The sequence below is a fragment of the Crocuta crocuta genome, unplaced genomic scaffold, assembly GCF_008692635.1.
Source record: "Crocuta crocuta isolate KB4526 unplaced genomic scaffold, BGI_CrCroc_1.0 scaffold70, whole genome shotgun sequence".
In the NCBI taxonomy this organism is placed as follows: Eukaryota; Metazoa; Chordata; class Mammalia; order Carnivora; family Hyaenidae; genus Crocuta; species Crocuta crocuta.
Window position 1 is genome coordinate 16,676,848 of NW_027528417.1, and position 20,044 is coordinate 16,696,891.

The following is a 20,044-nucleotide window of genomic DNA, read 5'->3' on the forward strand; positions in this document are numbered from 1 at the left end:
ATCATCTCAATTTTTTTATATTTATTGAGGGCTGCTTTACGTCCCAGTATGTGATCTATCTTGGAGAATGTGCCATGCGCACTTGAGAAGAAAGTGAATTCCATGGCCTCAGGATGTAGAGTTCTAAATATATCTGTCAGATCCATCTGGTCCAATGTGTCATTCAAGTCCATTGTCTTTAGGGATGTTCTGTCTCATTGATCTATCCATTGCTGTAAGTGGAGTATTAAAGTCACTGCTATTAGCACATTCTTATCCATAAGATTGTTTCTGTTTGTGATTGTTTTATGTATTTAGGTGCTCTCATATTTGGTGCATTGACATTTATAATTGTTAGCTCTTCCTGATGGATAGATCCTGTATTTATTACATAATGCCCTTCTTCATCCCTTGTTACTGCCTTTACTTAAAGTCCAGTTTGTCTGATACAAGTATAGCTACTCCAGCTTTCTTTTGACTTCCAGTAGCATGATAGATATTTCTCCATCCCCTTACTTTCAATCTGACGATGTCCTCAGGTCTCAAATGAGGTTCTTGTAGACAGCAAACAGATGGATTTTGTTTTTTATCCATTCTGTTATCCTTGTCTTTTGATTGGAGTATTCAGCCCATTTACATTCAGTGATATTATTGAAATATACGGGTTTAGAGTCATCGTGTCCTTTGTGGGATTCATGTTTGTGGTGATGTGTCTGGTATCTTGCGTTCCTTGCAACATTTCCCTCAGAGAGTCCCCCTCAGGATTTCTTATAGGGCTGGTTTAGTGATTCTTTCAATTTTTGTTCATTTGGAAAAACTTTTATGTCTCTTTCTGTTTTGAATGACAGGCTTGCTGGATAGAGGATTCTTGGCTACATATTTTTTGTGTTCATCACATGGAAGATCTCCTGCCATTCCTTTCTGGCCTGCCAAGTGTCAGTAGATACGTCTGTCACCACTCTGATAGGTTTCCCTTTGTATGTTAGGTCCCTTTTCTCCCTATCTGCTCTCAGAATTCTCTCTTTGTCCTTATATTTTGCCAGTTTCACTATGATATGTCATGCAGAAGATCAATTCAACTTTTGTCTGAGGGGAGTTCTTTGTGCCTCTTGGATTTCAATGTCTGTTTCCTTCCCCAGATTGGGGAAGTTCTCTGCTATAATTTGTTCAAGGACACCTTCAGTACCTTTCCCTCTCTCTTCCTCTTCTGGGATTCCTATGATACGGATATTGTTGCGTTTTATTGTATCACTTAGCTCTCCAGCTTTCCTTTCATGTTCCTAGATCTGTTTATCTTTCTTTCCAGGCTTCCTCTTTTTCTATAATTATGTCTTCTAATTCACCTATTTTCCTCTCTGCCTCATCAATCAGTGCGTTGGATACCTCCATTTTATTATGCATCTCATTTACAGCATTTTTTAATTCATCACAACTATTTTTAAGCTCCATAGTGTTTGCAGCAATAGTTTCTCTGATGCCTTCCATACTTTTTTCAAACCCAGCGATTAATTTTATGACTATTGTTCTAAATTCTTGTTCAGTTATGTTGCTTATATNTCACTTAGCTCTCCAGCTTTCCTTTCATGTTCCTAGATCTGTTTATCTTTCTTTCCAGGCTTCCTCTTTTTCTATAATTATGTCTTCTAATTCACCTATTTTCCTCTCTGCCTCATCAATCAGTGCATTGGATACCTCCATTTTATTATGCATCTCATTTACAGCATTTTTTAATTCATCACAACTATTTTTAAGCTCCATAGTGTTTGCAGCAATAGTTTCTCTGATGCCTTCCATACTTTTTTCAAACCCAGCGATTAATTTTATGACTATTGTTCTAAATTCTTGTTCAGTTATGTTGCTTATATCTGTTTTGAGCGGTTCTTTGGCTGTCATTTCTTCCTGGAATTTCTTTGGAGGAGAGTTCTTCCATTTCATCATTTTGGTTAGCTTTCTATATCTTGTTAATTTTAAAAGCTTGTTATGCACTTTGTACCTGCGAGTTCTGCTGTATTACAGAGGACTCTTTCAATGTCCAGGTCCAGTCTGTTCTGGCAGTGTTCTCTGAAGGCTGTCTCTTGGTTTCTCTTGTTGAGACTTTGGTTATTTTCTTTCCCTATCGTAGTGGTATTTGGGACTCTCCACCATGTGTACTTTGGCTTATTTCTTGAGGTAGCCCTGGAGAAGAAACCAGGCAAACACACTGGGAACAAAGGTACACGTAACGCACAGACAAAACCAACAAATACGCAAACCGAAAGGGAAAAAGGACAAACAAACAAACAAACAAAAAACNTTTTGGTTAGCTTTCTATATCTTGTTAATTTTAAAAGCTTGTTATGCACTTTGTACCTGCGAGTTCTGCTGTATTACAGAGGACTCTTTCAATGTCCAGGTCCAGTCTGTTCTGGCAGTGTTCTCTGAAGGCTGTCTCTTGGTTTCTCTTGTTGAGACTTTGGTTATTTTCTTTCCCTATCGTAGTGGTATTTGGGACTCTCCACCATGTGTACTTTGGCTTATTTCTTGAGGTAGCCCTGGAGAAGAAACCAGGCAAACACACTGGGAACAAAGGTACACGTAACGCACAGACAAAACCAACAAATACGCAAACCGAAAGGGAAAAAGGACAAACAAACAAACAAACAAAAAACCCAACAACAACAACAAAAAAACAAAAATGAAAAAGAAGGAGGGAAGACAAATAATAAAAATTAAAATTAATAAAAAATGAAAAAGAAAAGAAAAAAAATCCCAAAAGGCAAAGGACAGCCTAAAGGCATAAAACCAGAATTCCCAGCTACAAATAAAGAGCCAGGTGTCTGCAGTGCTGATGGAATGGCATATACAAAGAGAGAAATGACAGAGCAGAGAAGAAGCAAAATTAGAAATGAAGTGACGAGGCAGAGAGACTAAGAGGCTTGATTCAGAGGGACAAATCGTAGAATATGTTTAGAGGTGAGGAGAAAGAAACAAAGATGTTACTCAGAGAAACTATATAGTCTGATTACTCCAGAGAGAGAGATAAAAAGGTAGTGGTGGAGGTTTAAAATGTTTGTCTAGGGGGCGCCTGGGTGGCTTAGTCGGTTAAACGTCCTACTTTCGCTTGGGTCATGATCTCGCGGTTCGTGGGTTCGAGCCCCGCGTCGGGCTCTGTGCTGNGGTGCAGGCGAAATGCACGGAGATCCCTACTTCTCTACCATTTTCAATAGGCAAGTCATTGAATGGAAGAAAATATTTGCAAATGACACAGGACAAATATCCAGAAAAAGGGATTAATATCTTGAATATACACAGATGCTTAAAACTAGGTAACCAAAAAACCAAACTACTGGATCAAAAATGAGCAAGGCACTTGGGCATTTCTCTAAAGATATACAGATAGCCAATAAGCACACAAAAAGATGCACAACATCATTAGTCATTCACAAAATGCAAACTAAAAATACAATGAGATATCAATACACACCAGAGTAGCTGAAACTAAAAAGACTGACTATACCAAGGATGAGGGAGAACTGGAACCCTCGTGTAATGCTGGTAGGAGAGTAAAATGGTACAACCACTTTGGAAAGCAGTTCAGTAGCTTCTTAAGATGATAAACAGACATTGGCCATATGGGTTAGCCATTCCATTCCAAAGGTATTTACCCAAGAAAAATGAAAATATATGTCCACACAAAGACTTGTACACAAATTTTCAAAAGACCTTTATCTTTAACAGCCAGAAACTGGACAAATGCAAATGTCTATCAACAGGTGAAATCATGAACAAATAATGTTATATCCTTAAAACAAACCACTATTCAGCAGCAAGAAGAAATGAATTCTTACAAAAATATGGATGAATCTTAAATAATATGCTAATTTTAAAAAACAAAAAAAGTGTACTTACTTGATGGTTCCATTTATCTAAAATTCTAGAAAATGCAAATCAATCTACTGTAACAAAAAGCCAATTGATGCCTTCTGGGGAACAGAATGGAAGAACTAAATAAGTTTTTAGTAGTGAGAGGATCAATATCTTGATTGTAGTGATGGATTCAAGGATATATACATATCATACCTGTACAATTCATATGTGTGTATTTTATGTCAATTATACTTTAATAAAGCATTGAAAGAAATTTATAGGATGCAGCTAAAACAGTGCTTAGAGGGAGAAATTTATAGCTTTGTACACTATACTGGAGAATAAGAAAGGTTTAAAACAAAGGACCTATGCTTCTAATTTAACAAGCAAGAAAAAGAAAATCAAAGTAAAACCAAACTAAGTAGAGGGAAAGAAATAAGGAGCAGAAATCAATGCAACTGAAATCAAACAAAACATGAGAGAAAGTTAACAAAACCAAAAGTTGGTTCTTTGAACCTATCAACCAGACTGATAAACTCTTATTTAGATTGATTAAGGGAGTATAAATCAACAGTATCAACAATGAAAGATATATTACTACATACTACAATACTTACACATATTTAAAAGAGGCTATTATAAAAAATTTTATGCCAGTATATATGAGAAATTCAAACACTTTCCTTGAAAAGCAACTCAATAAAATGTATCCAAGATAAAACAGGAACTATGAATAACCCTGTATTTACTAAAGAAATTGAATGTTATCTAATCTTCTCATAAGGAAAACTCCATGTCCACATACTTTTAGCTGTGAATTCTAGCAAATATGAGGTACACAGAGACTATCAGTGTACTAATCTGAAATTAGAGTATCAACTTGTTAGTTTACAAGGAAAAATATAATCCTTCTTGCAAGTAGTTCAACAGATAGACTGTGTACGACAATGCCGCAGAGGCAGAAGTATTAGACAAGCAACTGGATTCAAGTTCTCCGCCCCTTCAGTTCTGATGGTCTAGTTCTCAGATCATACAAGACACTTCCTATCACTGTGGCATCAAGCTATTCAAATAGGACCATGCTGCAGCCTCCTCTGCCACCCACCCATCCCCCCCACCCCCCTTTTCCCTTCTGACTTTCAGAATAACTTTAGAAAACATAACCTCAGCTCAGGGGTCAAAACTGCTGGCTGTTCAGACTTTCCTTTCAGTCTGGTCATTCAGCAGGTCTGCAAAAATAAGACTTGATAGTCTTTGCTTTAACGTACAATGACATTAATACTCTGGAATTCACTACAGATGTGTGATGTAGCTTGCTAAATGTTATCCAATTTTAACTCTGGGTATGCTCTTTTTGAAAAGGGAGAAAATAGATTTGCAAAGCAAAGTAGGTATTTAAGCTTAAAAAATGACCTCATGAAAGAATCTGCAGATTTTTAAAAAACAAGCCAAGAACGAGATGTGATGCTGGACAATTTATCTGTGAAAGCTGTTCTCTCGAGATTAAGAGTTAGAGAGTGTTTGAAGTGGCAACAGAAATGGTTCAGCATCACTCATGAAAGGTCTTATTTTTCATTTAACAGGATTCCTTCTGGAAATGCCTCAGGCAATGCAGCTTCAAAGAGACACTTTAAATCCAGGTGTGCAGACGCTAGATCTGGGGATACGGATGATATATTAAGCTATGGCCTTAATAATGCTGACCTTTTGGGGCACCTGGGTGGCTCAGTCGGTTGGGTATCCAACTTCGGCTCAGGTCATGATCTTACAGCTCTTGAGTTCGAGCCCTGCGTCGGGCTTTGTGTTGACAGCTCAGAGCCTGGTGCCTGCTTCGGATTCTGTGTCTCCCTCTCTCTGCCCCTCCCCTGCTTGCGTGCTGTCTCTCTCTCAAAAATAAATAAAATTTTAAAAAATGCTGAACTTTTGTGATTTTTGTTAATAAATTGATTTCTGACTAAGAGAAGCAATCTGATCTGAAGTTTATTTTTTTACTAAAAAAATTTTTTTAATGTATTTATTTCTGAGAGAGAAAGACAGAGAGAGAGAGAGGCAGTCTGAGCAGGGGTGGGTCAGGGAGAGAGGGAGATACAGAATCCAAAGCAGGCTCCAGGCTCTGAGCTAGCTGTCAGCACAGAGCCCGACGCGGGGCTCGAACCCACAAACTGTGAGATCATGACCTCAGTGGAAGCAGGACACTTAACCGACTAAGCCACCCAGGTGCCCCTGATCTGAAGTTTAATACCAACCGGAATACCTTCTTTATCACTTTGTTAAACAAGCCCTGGTTTTTCTTAGTACTAAAGGAATACATGTTCACTAAAAGAAATTTAGAAATACAAAAGAACAAAACAAAGAAAATAAAAATCACAATCTAATCACATAGCAGTAACTACTATTAACATTCAGAATCATACTGTTTTGTGATCTTTTCATGTTACATGTTGGAAATGTCTTTTTCACCATATCAGTATTCTTCTACAACATGATTTTTCTATGAAGCAGTCCATTCACTGTATAGATATGCTGTGACTAACTTCACCAACCATTTGGAGGCTACTGGTTTGCTTTCAAAATTTTTTAATTAAAAAAATGCTGTCATAAACATCTTGACACATATTCTTGATGTGTTATTTCCACTGCATATATATTTACTAAGTTCCTGCTTCAAAGGGCATAGACATTTAAAAATACATACTGCCAATTTTTCTCCTGACAAGGAAGATGGATCCACAAACCTATTTCCTAGAATTCTGAAATCTAAAAACTCTGAAACAAAAAAGATTTTTTAATAAAAGTTTTGGCACTGAAAGCAAAATCCAACCTGAAATGAAGTAAGGCTATTTAAACTCTTTGTTTTTCCCACATAAGTGTTTGATTATGGGATGCTGTCCTAGACCCTATTGGGAATGTTACATAATATACAATATATATATACTGTATTACCTTTCTTTTAGCACTTCAAAGATACTATTTTATTGTCTTTTGTGTGTGTGTGTGTGACAAGTTAGCCATCAGAAACTTCTGCTTGCTTTCTAAATGTTTCTTCATATTTTGTTTAGAGCTTAGAGCTGTTTGGCAGAAAGGCTGTCCAATACGGGTAACCCCTGCCATTACTAGAATTGGAACTCTGTATTACATTTCTTTAAATACTCTTCCTGTATGATTCCTGCCCCTATTTCCTCCAGGACTTCAATTACACGTGTTGTGTTTTGGTGCCTGAAGTTGTTCCACAGTTCACTGCTGCTTTATTCATTTCTTTTCTGTTTGACTTGGGATAATTTCTGTTACTATGTATTCAAGTTCACTAATCATTTCTTCTGGTACGTCCATTATGCTATTAATCCCATTCAGTGTGCTCTGCAGCTCAGACATTGTAGTTTCAATCTTTAGATGTTTTATTGACTCTTCGTAATTTCCATAATTCTATCGAACAGTTCCAGTCTCTCCTATAGCATCTTGAACAAATGGAAACAATTATAATAAGTGTTTTAATGTTCTCGTTTAACCAATTCTATCATTTGTGCCATTTCTGGGTCTGTTTGAATGGACTGTTTTGTTTTTTAATTTGAGAGATAGAGAGAGAAAACGTGAGAGGGGGAGAAGGGCAGAGGGAGAGAGAGAGCATCTTAAGCAGGGGTTCATGCTCAGCACGGAGCCCGACGCAGGACCTGATCCCATGATGCTGAGATCATGACCTGAGCCAAAATCAAGAGGCAGACATTCAACCGACTAAGCCATCCATGCGCTCTAAGGACTGCTTTTTTTTAAAGACAATTATTTAGAGCAGTTTCAGATTCTCATCAAAATTGAGAGGAAGGTACAGAAATACTGTGTACATCCCATGTACCCACACCTGCACAGCTTTTCCCATCATCAACATCTTCTATCAGAGCGGTACATTTGTTACAACTAATGACATATTAGACTGACACATCATTATCAGCCAGAGTCCATAGTTTACATTAGGGTTCACATTTGGACAAATCTGTAATGACATATGTCCACTATTATAATATTACACAGAGCATCTTCACTGCCCTGAAGTCTTTTGTGTTCCATTTATTCATTCCCCTGCCCCACTAGCCCCTGGCAACCACTGATGTTTTTACTGCCTCCACAGCTTTACCTTCTTCAGAATGTCATACAGTTGATTTTTTTTCTCCTCTATATGACTTGGGATTTTTCCAGCTTTCTTGCATACCTGATAATTTTTGATCAAATGTCAGACATTGTGAATTTTACCTTATTGGATAAAATATTTTTGTAATCCCTACCATATTCCTGAACTTTGTCCTGGGATATGGTTAAAATACTTGGAAATAATTTGGAGAATGTGTCTAGCCCAGCCAGAGAGGATGTGACTCCATCTCGGGGTCATGAGTTCAAGCCCCATGTTGGGTATACAGATAACTAAAAAAAAAAAAAAGAACAAAAAACGCCTAAAAAAAAAAACACTTGGAAATAATTTGCTCTTTTTATAGGATTTAAGCTTTGTGAGGTGGAATCAAAGTAGTAGTTAGTCTAGGGCTAACTTTTCCCTCAATACTACGGTCAAGACATGACTTAGTTCACAGTGCTGCCCTGTGAAGGATGCAGTGTCCCAGGCTGGCATTATTCCTGGCTCTACGTGAATCTGGGGGCACTGCAACCTCTAATCCATTTGTGTGGTTCTTCTTCAGGCCTTGAGTGTACGGTTTCCTCACACACGAGGGGACAGTAGTCATCTTAATACTGAAGGTCATCTTCTGCAGGTCTCTGGAGCCTTTTCTCTGTGCAGCTCTTTCCTGTTTGTACTCTGTTCTGCAACCTCAAGCCACTTTGCCTTCCCTGGACTCCAGCTCTTGCCTCCTCAACTCAGAGACACTGGTGAGCTCCGCCTCGGTTTCCTCCTCCCTGTGCCATGGCTAAACTTTCTGCTAGCTGTACACTAAGGATGATCCTAGGGCTTATATCATCTGTTTCTCTTCTGTCAGGAGCCACACTCCTTCACTGCTTGATGTCTCATGTCTGGAGAAACACTGTTTTATAGATGTCTGATTCCCCCTCAAGAACTCCAATTGCATCCTGTCAGAAACTGAAGTCCCTCTATTACCTTTTAAATCAAAAACGTTCTCAACTCTGAAACCTATCTGGTCAAAGGATCTGAATAAGGGATTGTGTCCTTGTACAAACAGGCATTCCCACTAGCAATGATTAAAAAAGTGTCTGCCTCTTCACGTCCTTAACAGTATAAGTGCATATTTTGAAACATATGACAGCTTGTGTATTTTTAAAAATTAGCCAGTTTAAGAAGTTTAAAAAAGCTTCTGCACAGCCAAGGAAACAACCCAGAAAATTAATAGGCAACCAACGGAATGGGAAAAGATAGTTNTGTATTTCTTTGATCACTTGTAATAATGATGAACATTTTTTCACATTTCATTGAACAATGTAATTTTTAAATGTCATTTGCCCACATTCCCATCAAAGCTTTACTTCTACATAAAGACTGGAAACACTTTCTGGGTACTATTGTTATCCTCTGGTCTCCTGGACACAAGCCTTTTCTGGATCAAAGCAAAGGGTGCAAACATCCAGGGCTTTAAGCATCTGACTGCTAACCACCCTGGCAGCAGTGACAACAGAGGTGCTCACAGAGAAGTGGCTGTCTCTCCATTTTCCACAATCACAGTCAACAGATTACATGTGTCCTCTGTTTCAAACCTTTCAATGTTTCCTACCTCTTAAGAATAAAAAGTAAACTCTTTACCAGATCTTCCAGGCTATTCATTCAGGACATGGCTCTGCCTACCTCTTCAACCTCATTCCTTGCCACACTCCCTTTTAGTTTCTATGTTTCACCCACTGATCTTTTTTCAGTTCCTTGAACAAGTCAACCCTCTCCTCAGTTCCTCTGTGCTTGCTATTCTCTTGCTTGTAATATTCTTCACATGGATGGTACTTTCCTATCCTTCAGATCTTAGCTTAAATATCACCTCTGCTGATGCATATTCTCTGACCACCCTCCAAAGTAGGTTTCCCTCATGCTATTCTTCCCATAACATTCTATTCTTTCCCAATAACACTTATGACCTATCACAATTTGGAATGACACATTTGATTATAGTATGCTTACAATTTATTGTCTAGCTGTCTTCCTATATGGTAAGCTACATAATGGTAGGAAATGTATTTTTCAGGATTTATTGTTGTTGTTGTTCAGTAATGTATACTTAGTCCCGAAAATATAGCATTTGGCCCAAAGTAGGCATATGTTAAATACTGCCTGAAGTAATGAATCACTTAATACTAGGGTATAATAACAAGATTATTGGAAAATGGTCAAAAATCTCCTCAAAAAGGTTCATTTATCACCTCTCTGCACATCTAATATATATTAGCTCGCATTTAACTTGTAAATTTAAGTTACAGGATATTCTTTTGAGAAATGCTGCTATCACCAAATACTGAAATTTCGTTGTTTAGCATTTAATTGGAATCTAATGTTTATAATGGGGAATTGACACTCTTTAAAAATGGACAGACGAACACAGGGCATTAATACCATGTTTGATTTCATTAAACAGCCGGTAAACCAAATCTTCAATTTATAGTGGGAATCCAAATTAAATAAGCAATGGACAATAAAATTATGACCAGTGAGCCCAAATAAATGTCACATACTGAGTAATTTCTTGGAAGCTGTAAATACTCCCCTCTGACATTATTTATAAATTTACCCCAAAAGACAAAACATTTTCTTAGACAACTCTAAAAATGAAAAAATAAAACCAACTCCAAGTACCAAGAAAAGTATCAGTTTATTTCATTTAATTCTTTCCTGTTCTGATGATTAAAGTATGAGTAGGCAGTTATAGGTTTATTTCCAATTCTCTTCTCCTCATGTATTTACCTCTTATTTAAAAAAATTAAAAAAAAAACCACCTCTGATATTTGACTAATGTACCTGCCTCTCTACCAATAAGAGATAATTTATCCAACTCTGAAAAGTTATCAAGAAATACATTATAAAACTTGCTAATGAGTCTTTAAATGTTCCTGGCACATAAAATGTGTTAGCTTACTACCAGCTCTCAAGATTTCTAAGCATTCAATCTAGTGAATCTTCAATTATGTTTCTTTGAATTTATAGCATGTTGCCTGTTGATCAAGAATTATTTTTAAAATGAATATCAAGTTAACTTCTTCTACTGCTCATCAGTGCCAATGAAGATGGTTTTCTGCTACTATAAGTTTAATAAAGGAATAAGCAAAGAAAATCTAAGAACCCAAGAAAACTATTACCTTATATAGAAATGACATTTGTTGAGGAAAATATAGTAGAATGATAAGTATTTCAGTTGAAATTAATTCTCCAATGTATGTCATCTGTGGGTAATACATACAGAAAATGAAATAGTGAATCAGACAGACTTACAAGGTTTATTTGTGGACCTAAACACTTCAGATTGAGCTGTTGTAAATCTGAGGCAATGATGGAGATATGGAAGGAAAAACTGAGTCATTTTTCTGGCTTATCAAGAATAAAAGTAGTTATTCCAGAGAAGAGCAGGCTTTCTGGGGAAATAGCTTCCCTCATGCCTGTGCTGACCAGTTTGGAGGCAACTAGTATGTCAGAGTTATTGCTTATGCATACTGACCAGTTGTGCAAAACAGACATGAGGTAAGAGGCAGCAAGAAGACAGGCTTTATCCACCAAAACCAGTTTTCAGGGTAACTGTTCCATCTTGTTGAGCGAGAGTTAGAAAATGACCAAGGAAACAATTATCCTAAGTCTTAGAAAAGAATGAAACAAAAAGCAATTTGACTGAAGAATCATATTAGAGAGGGAGTGAAAAGGTTCAGATGCATTCAGTATCTCCTGGGAGTAGAGAGTAACAAGTGGAAGCTGACTGGCAATTTCAGATTGATTTTGGAGTCACTGGGCCCCCGCCTCTGTGATCCTCCATGCACTAGCTAGGAACTTAATGACCGGGGCTGATAAATTTTTCAAAGGAAATCAAAAGCACAAAGTACAACTTTCATAAGATAAAATTTAATAAAAGCCATCATATTCAGAATTAGTATTTTCATTTTAAATTTTCTTATAATTAAAAATGGAAAGGCTCACACATGGTAAGAAATCTTTAATTAGCACAGCCAATATGGTATGGATGTATTTTAAAAATGAGCTTTATCAGGTTTCAATAAAGTCAGAATGCTAAAAATAGAACAGGCTGGAGGTAGAAAAATTAGGGGTGATAATGGTCCTATAAAACGTTGAGTTCTAATATTGGCCTCCCTTCTCTGAGCTACACCCAGTTCCTGTAAAATAGGGAATATATCACCCTCGTAAAATTGTGAAAACTAGCATAAACACATCTTCAGCATATATTTGATAAATTTAATTTTCTCTTTCTTTCTTGTGTTACCAATCCACTAGATCTTTTTACAGTATCTCAGTAACATAGACAGCTTGAAGAAAATTTAAGAAATCCCAAATAGTTCTTACTCTAGAACTACTGCTTCATATGATTTGAAAATCATTGTTTCATTATTAGGAAAAGTATCAAAGATTTTTTTCCATTTTTTTAAAGTTTATTTATTTATTTTGAGAGAGACAGATAACGTGAGTTGGGGAGGGGCAGAGAGAGAGTATCCCACATAGGCCGTCCACTGTTAGCACAGAGCCTGATGTGGGGCTCGAACTCACAAAATCGTGAAATTACGACCCAAGCTGAAACCAAGAGTCAGATGCTTAACTAACTGAGCCACCCAGGAGCCCCAAACAAAGATTTTCAAGAGGATCTGACTAGTAATCTGACTGGAGTTTCCTAAACAATGAAAAAATTGAATCATCTCTCTTTCTTTCTAGAATGGGATGACCTCATAGAGCCTTAGAAGTAAAGGTGCCTTTGACATGTAGGTCCAACTTCAAGATAATTTACCTTTTCTAGATGTTCTGAGAGAAGGCAGGAGGAAAGTCAATGAAATAGATTACTATCTTTCTTCACTGCATGAGGTGTGGGGATGTTGGTACAAGGCAGCTAATGTAGCAAAAATGGCTTCAGAATTCGACACCTATTTAGGAAAAAATTCTCAGCAAAACCTGGAATACAAAATAACTTCCTAAAACATGATATAAAGGTTACACACAAAAATGTCTGTGGTTAACATTAAATTTAATCATGAAAAATTGAATACTTTCCTCCTAAGATCAGTAACAAGGCAAACAAGTCTATTCTTATCATTCCTATTCAACACTGTACTGGAGGCCAGTGTAATAAGGCAAGGAAAAGAAATGAAAGGCCTAAGACTGGAAACAAAGAAATAAAAGTCTTCATTTATATATGATGTGATTATCTACTTAGTTAAATACCAAAGAACCTATGAGAAAAATATTAGTACTAACAAGTAAACTTTGTAAGGTCACTGAATACAAGATCAATATATGAAAAGAAGTTGTATTTCCATATCCTAGCAATGAGCAATTAGAAATTGAAATATAAAACTGTAAAGTATATATCAAAATACATTACACACTTAGAAATAAATCTTAGAAACAAAACATGCAAGATTTACATGCCAAAAGCTATAAAACATTGGTGAAATAAATCAAAGAAGATCAAAATAAACTGATAGATATACCATGTTAATGGGTTGGAAGACTGATTACTGTTAAGAGATCAACTCTCCCCAAACTGATCAATCAACAGATCCAACACAATCCCAATAAAATTCCAGCACTTTTTTTTAGAAATTGACAAGCTGATTTTAAAATTTATATGGAAAAGCAAAGGGATTAGAACAGCCAAATGTTAGTAACAACAACACACTTGGAGAACTCAAAATACCTGATAGTCAGATTTACTATAAAACTACAGTATTGGAGAAAGAATAGGTCAATGAAAGAACAGAAAGTCAAGAAACAGACCTGCACATACATAGTCAATTGATTTTTGACTAAGGTACCAAGGCAATTCAATGCAAAAAAAAAAAAAAAACAAACTTCAATCCTTATCTTGTACCCTATTAAAAATTAACTCAAAATGGATCAGTTAATTGAGGGTAGGGGGAAAGACTGACTATAAAGAGATATAGGGGACTTTTGAGAGTAGGTGATAACATTGCTCTATATCTTGATTGTAAATGTGGCTGTCAAAACTCGCAGAAGTTAAATTTACTGTTTGTAAATTATGTATTAAAATGCGTAATAACATGCTTAAAATATAACTTTAAAAAGGGAAAAAAAGGTCTATTTTAGCTGCTGAGGACTATCTGGAAAGATATTAATGAGTAATATCCAAAAAATCATATGCATATAATCACAAGCTGGTTTAGGAGCAGGATAAAACTGAAAGAGGAAAAAAAAACCTGAAGTGCCCCAAGATGTTACTTAAGTATTTGCATAAAAAAGGTTCCCTCATCTGCATTTGGATTCAGCTTGGAAACACTCAGGAAATCAGAAGATCTGTCTTTCCTTCCCTCAGGGCAAACAAAGAAGCATTTTGGATGACTAGTTAATGAAATTTTCAATCTGGAAACCATACTGAACATCTTTACTTGTAATGTTCTGCCAAAGTCTCTAAATTCAACAATGAATTCTCTTATTCCCAAGTCTGTTGTTTATTGCTTTCCACCTCTGTAAATGGTATCATCATCCACCAGTTGTTCAAATAAGAAATCTGGGTACGATTTTTGACTCCTCCCTGTGTCTTACTTGCTCCATCCAACAATTTTATCATAAACTCCTGATAATTCTACCTCTCTAACATAGCATCTCTGCTGTAAACCAGAAGAGAGCATGGAACCAGAAGTTGAGCGTGACTGGATAAGAGGGGAAAATAGAGTGGGATGAGATGCAGCTGGTCACGTAAGCAAGGACCATCTTAACTATTATGACGTCTTTGTGCATCTCAAACACATCTCAAATCCGTACTATTTTCTCCATCCCAACTTCTATCATTCTAGTATAAGTTACCACTTCTTTCCTCTAAATTACTTCAATATTCTTGGGTCTCCCTACATCTGTTCTTGTTTCCCTTTCATTTTCTACACTGCAGTTAGTATTCTAAAAATACTGCTCTGAAAAAAAAATGCTATTCTGATAAGATATTATTCCTTCCTTAAAACCCCTTAATATCCTGTTTCTTTAGCACAAACATCAAAGTAATTAATGTGGTCCCTGTTTACTACAGCAGCCTCACCTCATATCACTCACTTTTTCACATTCTTGATCCGGTCATGCTCAATGTTTAGCTTCACAGCAGAGAAGCTATGTCTGTTTTATCTATATGGTTCCCTCAGTCTGGAGCATCCCTCCTATCTACCAATGCACCTAAACTTGTCTAGCTTATTTCTCTTTTTCCTTCAGGAGAAGTTAACATAGCACTTCCAGGAAGCCTTCCATGATTTCTCATGTCAACCAAGTCCCACTCATTGCCTGCTCTTACAGCATAGTTCATCTGCAAGTACTTGTGGCATAATAAAAAGAAACATATTTGGTTTCTGTCCCTAGTTTCTGGTACATAGCTCCTTAAACTCTTGGAATCTCCTGAGTGATTAAAAGTGCCTTCTGTATGCTAATAAGATGACTGGTAGCTGGGGACCTCTAGATTACTTCAGGTAGGGGGCTCGTCATGACAAAGATCAGGTCATGCTTAGAGGCTCTACCCTCCCCTGCTTGCCCCTCATCCCCAACTTCTAGGGAGGGGAGAGGGGCTAGAGATGGAGTATAATAACCAATGACTGATGATTTATTCAATCATGGTTACATAATAAAACCTCCACAGAAGCCCTCAAACAGCCAGGTTCGAGGAGCTTCTGAGTTGGTGAACACATTGAAGTACTGGGAAGGCAGTGTGCTGGGAGAGGACAAGGGAGCACCCTTCTCCCCCGACACCTTGCTCTGCTCATTTTTTCCATTGGTTTGTTCCTGAGTTGGATCCTCCACTCAACAGGCACATATAAAGCATTTTCCCAAGTTCCAGGAGTTGCTCCAGTGTATCATCAAACTGCAGGGGGATTGATCATGGGAACCTCTGAGTCTGCCAAGTCAGACAGAAGGGTAGGTAATGGGACATTCCACCTGCAACTGATGTTTGAAGTAAGGGCCGTCTCATGTGAATGAACCCTTAAACCTGTGGAATCTGACGCTAACTCCTGGTAGGTAGTATCAGAACTGAATTACTGGACACCCAGCTGGTGTCCAGAGTACTGACAGAATTAGTGACAGACCTGGTGCTGGAAAAGATACACTTTTTGGTGCCAGAAAGAACTTGAGACTACTTATTCAAAATCTGTTTGTAACTTCATTGATTGTATACTCCATGAGACAAATGTCTACCACTATACCCCCAGCATTTAGCACCGTGCCTGCCACACTATTCTGTACACATTTGATGAATATAAATGAATGTCTACCACCAGAGTATAAAAACTCTGAACTGTTATCTGGGAGAAGCTAGGCCAAGGTTTTGTCTCGGTCTATCTCTGACACAACACTGAAAGCTGAGAGAATAAAGAGAGAAGATCAGCAGGTTCCACTTTACACTAAGTGATGTTAAGGCCAACTACAGGGTGGGGGCATAGAGGAAGGAGCAAGACATGGCAAACGTGACACCTCTTCTCACTCTGAAGAGGAAATAAATTGAGACTAGAATAATGATCAAGTCCTAGTCTTAGCAACTGCTCCTCCTCCACACTGGGCACCTCGTGTTGTCCAGTTCTGTTCTCCCAAAAGTTATCAAGCAGTAGAGTTCAACTACACCACTGCCTGCTCAAGAAGAGAAAGGTTGTCAGAGGAACAAAAGTTGTATCTAGTCCATCAGTTGGACTCCAAAGGCAAGGACAAATTCTCAAATGAACACTACCGCATCAAGTTCTTTGAAGAAAGTTACCCAGCTGAGAGAGCCATGCGCAGAGCACGTGTGTACTTAGCTTGTCCACTGGTCCCACTGAAGAGTGGCAGGTCTGCACCCTTCAGCACACAGGTAGTCACCAGTACTTGTGGACTTCTTACTTTGTCAAAGGATCTTAGGCAGGCTCATGTATGGACATCCCCCCGTCCAACTAGATCTTAAGCTTTTTAAGAGCAGAAAGTGTCTTCTGCCTTTAAAATGTCTTAAATCCCTATTTTCAGTGTGGGACGAGGAGGAGAAGTTCTTCAAATGCTAAACAGGACTGAAGAGAAGATGTCATACACTAGATACCAATGAGGTAAATTTATTGAGGACTACAAGAAAAATGAGGCCAGGCCTGAAAGATCCTGGTACGAAAAGACTGTCTCCATCTGCCATGAAAACAAGTCTTACCTGTGATGAGGCTGTCTTTCCTTTTTTAATTTCAGATGAATTTTCACTTAATTTCCCTACTTTGTTACTTGAGCTGCATTTGTAGCACGTCCATCTTGTCTGCCCCTCAGTTTCTATGGTGCACTCTTTGTTTTGCAGACAGAATGAGTGATACAAATGGCCACAGCTGCAAAATAAAGGCAAGTAATTTGCACTTTTCCTTAACACAAAATCCATAAACATGTGCTATGCTAAAGTGTATTTATAAGCGATAAAGATTTCTGTAAGTTGTAATACACTGACTGTTGTATAGTTAAGAAGAAAAGAAGTTTACTTGTTGCTGTTCTCTATTTTTTAAAATCCAAACTTACATATTTGCACACCTACGCTGGGAGTAGGAACAGAACTACAGTTGTCTTGACTACAAACCATGCGAGAGACGACCTGAACGTCTCTTCATTTCTCAAACTATGAAATGTTTTTAGACAGTATGAAAAAAATGCAATTGGGGAAAATCGTAATGATTTAAGTAGCTTGAAAACAACATGGTCTGCCTCATCAAATCCAAGGCAACAGTTGTGATTTGATTAATACAAAACTGTCAGGGCTACAGTAATTCTTACACTATTCGTAAGAAGCTCCCTGTTGATTACTAACTGAGTCTCCCTGAAGTTGAGTGTTGAATAACTGTCATCTTTACTGATTCCTCATCTCTCCAGCCTGAAATGGTGGACTACCTCAGAAGTCAACTCTTTTCTATAATCTTTATAGTCTTTCTCTACTCTTTCTTCTATAGCTAAGCTTGCTCCTTCTGTGATTACTTCCAGTTCCACAGCTTTCAAACACCACCTACATGAGGATGGGATACCTTACAAGCATCTTCACTTTAACATGTGTCAAACCAAATTCTTAATTTCGCCCTGCTCGACCCCCACTGCACTGCTCTCATCCAACCTTTCACATCTCAACATCACAACTCAATTCTTCCAATATCTCAGGCCAAAAAGTGTGGCATCATCCTTGACTGTTCTCATTCTTCCACACCTCACATTCAATCTATAAACAAATCTTATCAGCTCCACCTTTAAAACATGTCCAGAATCCTACCACTTCTTACTTCATTACTACCATCTTAGGCTATCTCTCACTTGGATTACTGCAATAACCTACCTGGTTTCCCTGCTTTAACCCTTGAACTTCTGTAGTCCATTCTCAACACAGTAAAGAGATTCTTAAGACATAGGCCAGACGTCAAACCTATCCTCAAAACCATCCAATGGCTTCTCATCTCAGAGTAAAAGTTTAACTCTTTATAATGACCCAGTTGCTATATAATTTGGGCTCTGTTCTTCCTCTGAAGTCAATTCTTATCATCTTCCCTTTCCTTCACTCTGCTTGGCCAACATGAGCCTACTCACTCATTACTCTCCAAGTATGAGACCGTGCTCTAGCCTCATGGCTTCTGCACTTGCTATTCCTCTGCCTAGGGCACCCCCCCGAGACTGCATGGCCACTCCCCTTAGGTCTCCACTCAAATGTCATTAAACTAGTGAGACTTTTCCTAGTTACTCTTTAGAAATTAGTAGCTCTCAACATTCCTTTACACTGTATTTTGTTTTATTCATGGTAATTATTACATTTTTATTAACTTTTAAATTGTCTGTTATTAAGTCACCTTAACAGTGATGCCTTCCCAGATTACTCTGTATAAAATATCTTTCACCCCCAAACACTGTTCTCAACAGGTTTTATTTTTTTCCACCGTAGTCACCATCAGGCATTTTGCTTTTCTGTCTGCCCCTGCCACTAGAATGTAAACTCCATAAAAACAGATCCTTTGTTCTATTCATGATGTACCTTATTCCTGTGAATGCTGCCAGGTGTATAATATGAGCTAAGTATTTGTTGAATGAGTGGGCTCTTTGTGTGATGAGAGCTTCTTCCCCTTCCAACCACCGAGTCTATTAACCTTCCCACGTCTATACTAATAGAAGTTATAACACTTATATAGTGCTCACTACGTTAACACAATTACATTTATCTCATTTAATCTTCACAATACCCTAAGAAAAAAATACTATTATCACCTCAATTTACAGATGAGGAAACTAAGATGTAAAGAGATTAAATAACATGTTCAAAGTCTCACGGCTAATAAATGGCAAAAATAAGATTTGAACTCAAAAAAAGTGTGGTTCCAGAGTCCATCTTATATTGCCTCTACCCCATATATTCTCCAAACCCCTAAGCAGAATGTAAGGTCTATGAGGGTGGGAACTTAGCCCTGTTTTGTTCACTGCTAGAAAGACTGACTAGGGCTATATATCCATATATACATGGATATATGTATGCCTGGTAATACCATACATGTCACATACCATAAGTGTAACATTTCCTTCCCTTGCTTACCTAAAGACAATGATTTCATCTGCCATTTCTTGGCGTCTCTTATACTGCTGCAAACATATGGAGCAATAATCCTGCTTGGGATTCAGTCCTCTGGTGACTGAAGCTCTCAGGTTACACAATGACCAATGGAGATCTTGGTTTAGAAGGCTAGTAGTTGTTTCCAGCAGAGTCTAGGAAAGACCAAAACAGAAACCAAACACACAAAAATGGTTCATATTAAGTGAAAGAGACCAGAGGCGGTGAATGAGAAACAGCACTTGTTTGGTTTCTGACCACCAACAACAGAAATTAGAATACACTATGAAGGCATAACATTGATAAAACAAACCCCAAATACTCCCAAACTTAAGTGGTTAACTTTAATGTGCAAGTAATGACAAAGACATACATCGAGAGTCTCAAAATACTCATTAAAAGGCTGTCATTAGTTTCCACTGAGAAATGTGTGCTCTGCCATTCTGTAACTTAATTCAGTACTGACTACATAAATTCAAACCTATTTTTTAATTACATTTCTCTAAGAAGTTCCCTCTGAATGG

General features: G+C 37.6%; 1 protein-coding gene across 1 annotated transcript in view; it reads right to left on the minus strand.

The window, feature by feature from the left end:
* The window catches only part of VPS8 (VPS8 subunit of CORVET complex), a 259,051-nt gene that overhangs the window by 46,695 nt on the left and 192,312 nt on the right, over nt 1-20,044 (minus strand). The window contains exons 43-44 of the mRNA XM_077754439.1: nt 19,506-19,675; nt 17,118-17,283 (exon numbers count right to left, since the gene is read on the minus strand). Coding sequence (XP_077610565.1) covers nt 17,118-17,283; nt 19,506-19,675 — 336 coding nt within the window. The remainder of the gene's footprint in view (nt 1-17,117; nt 17,284-19,505; nt 19,676-20,044) is intronic.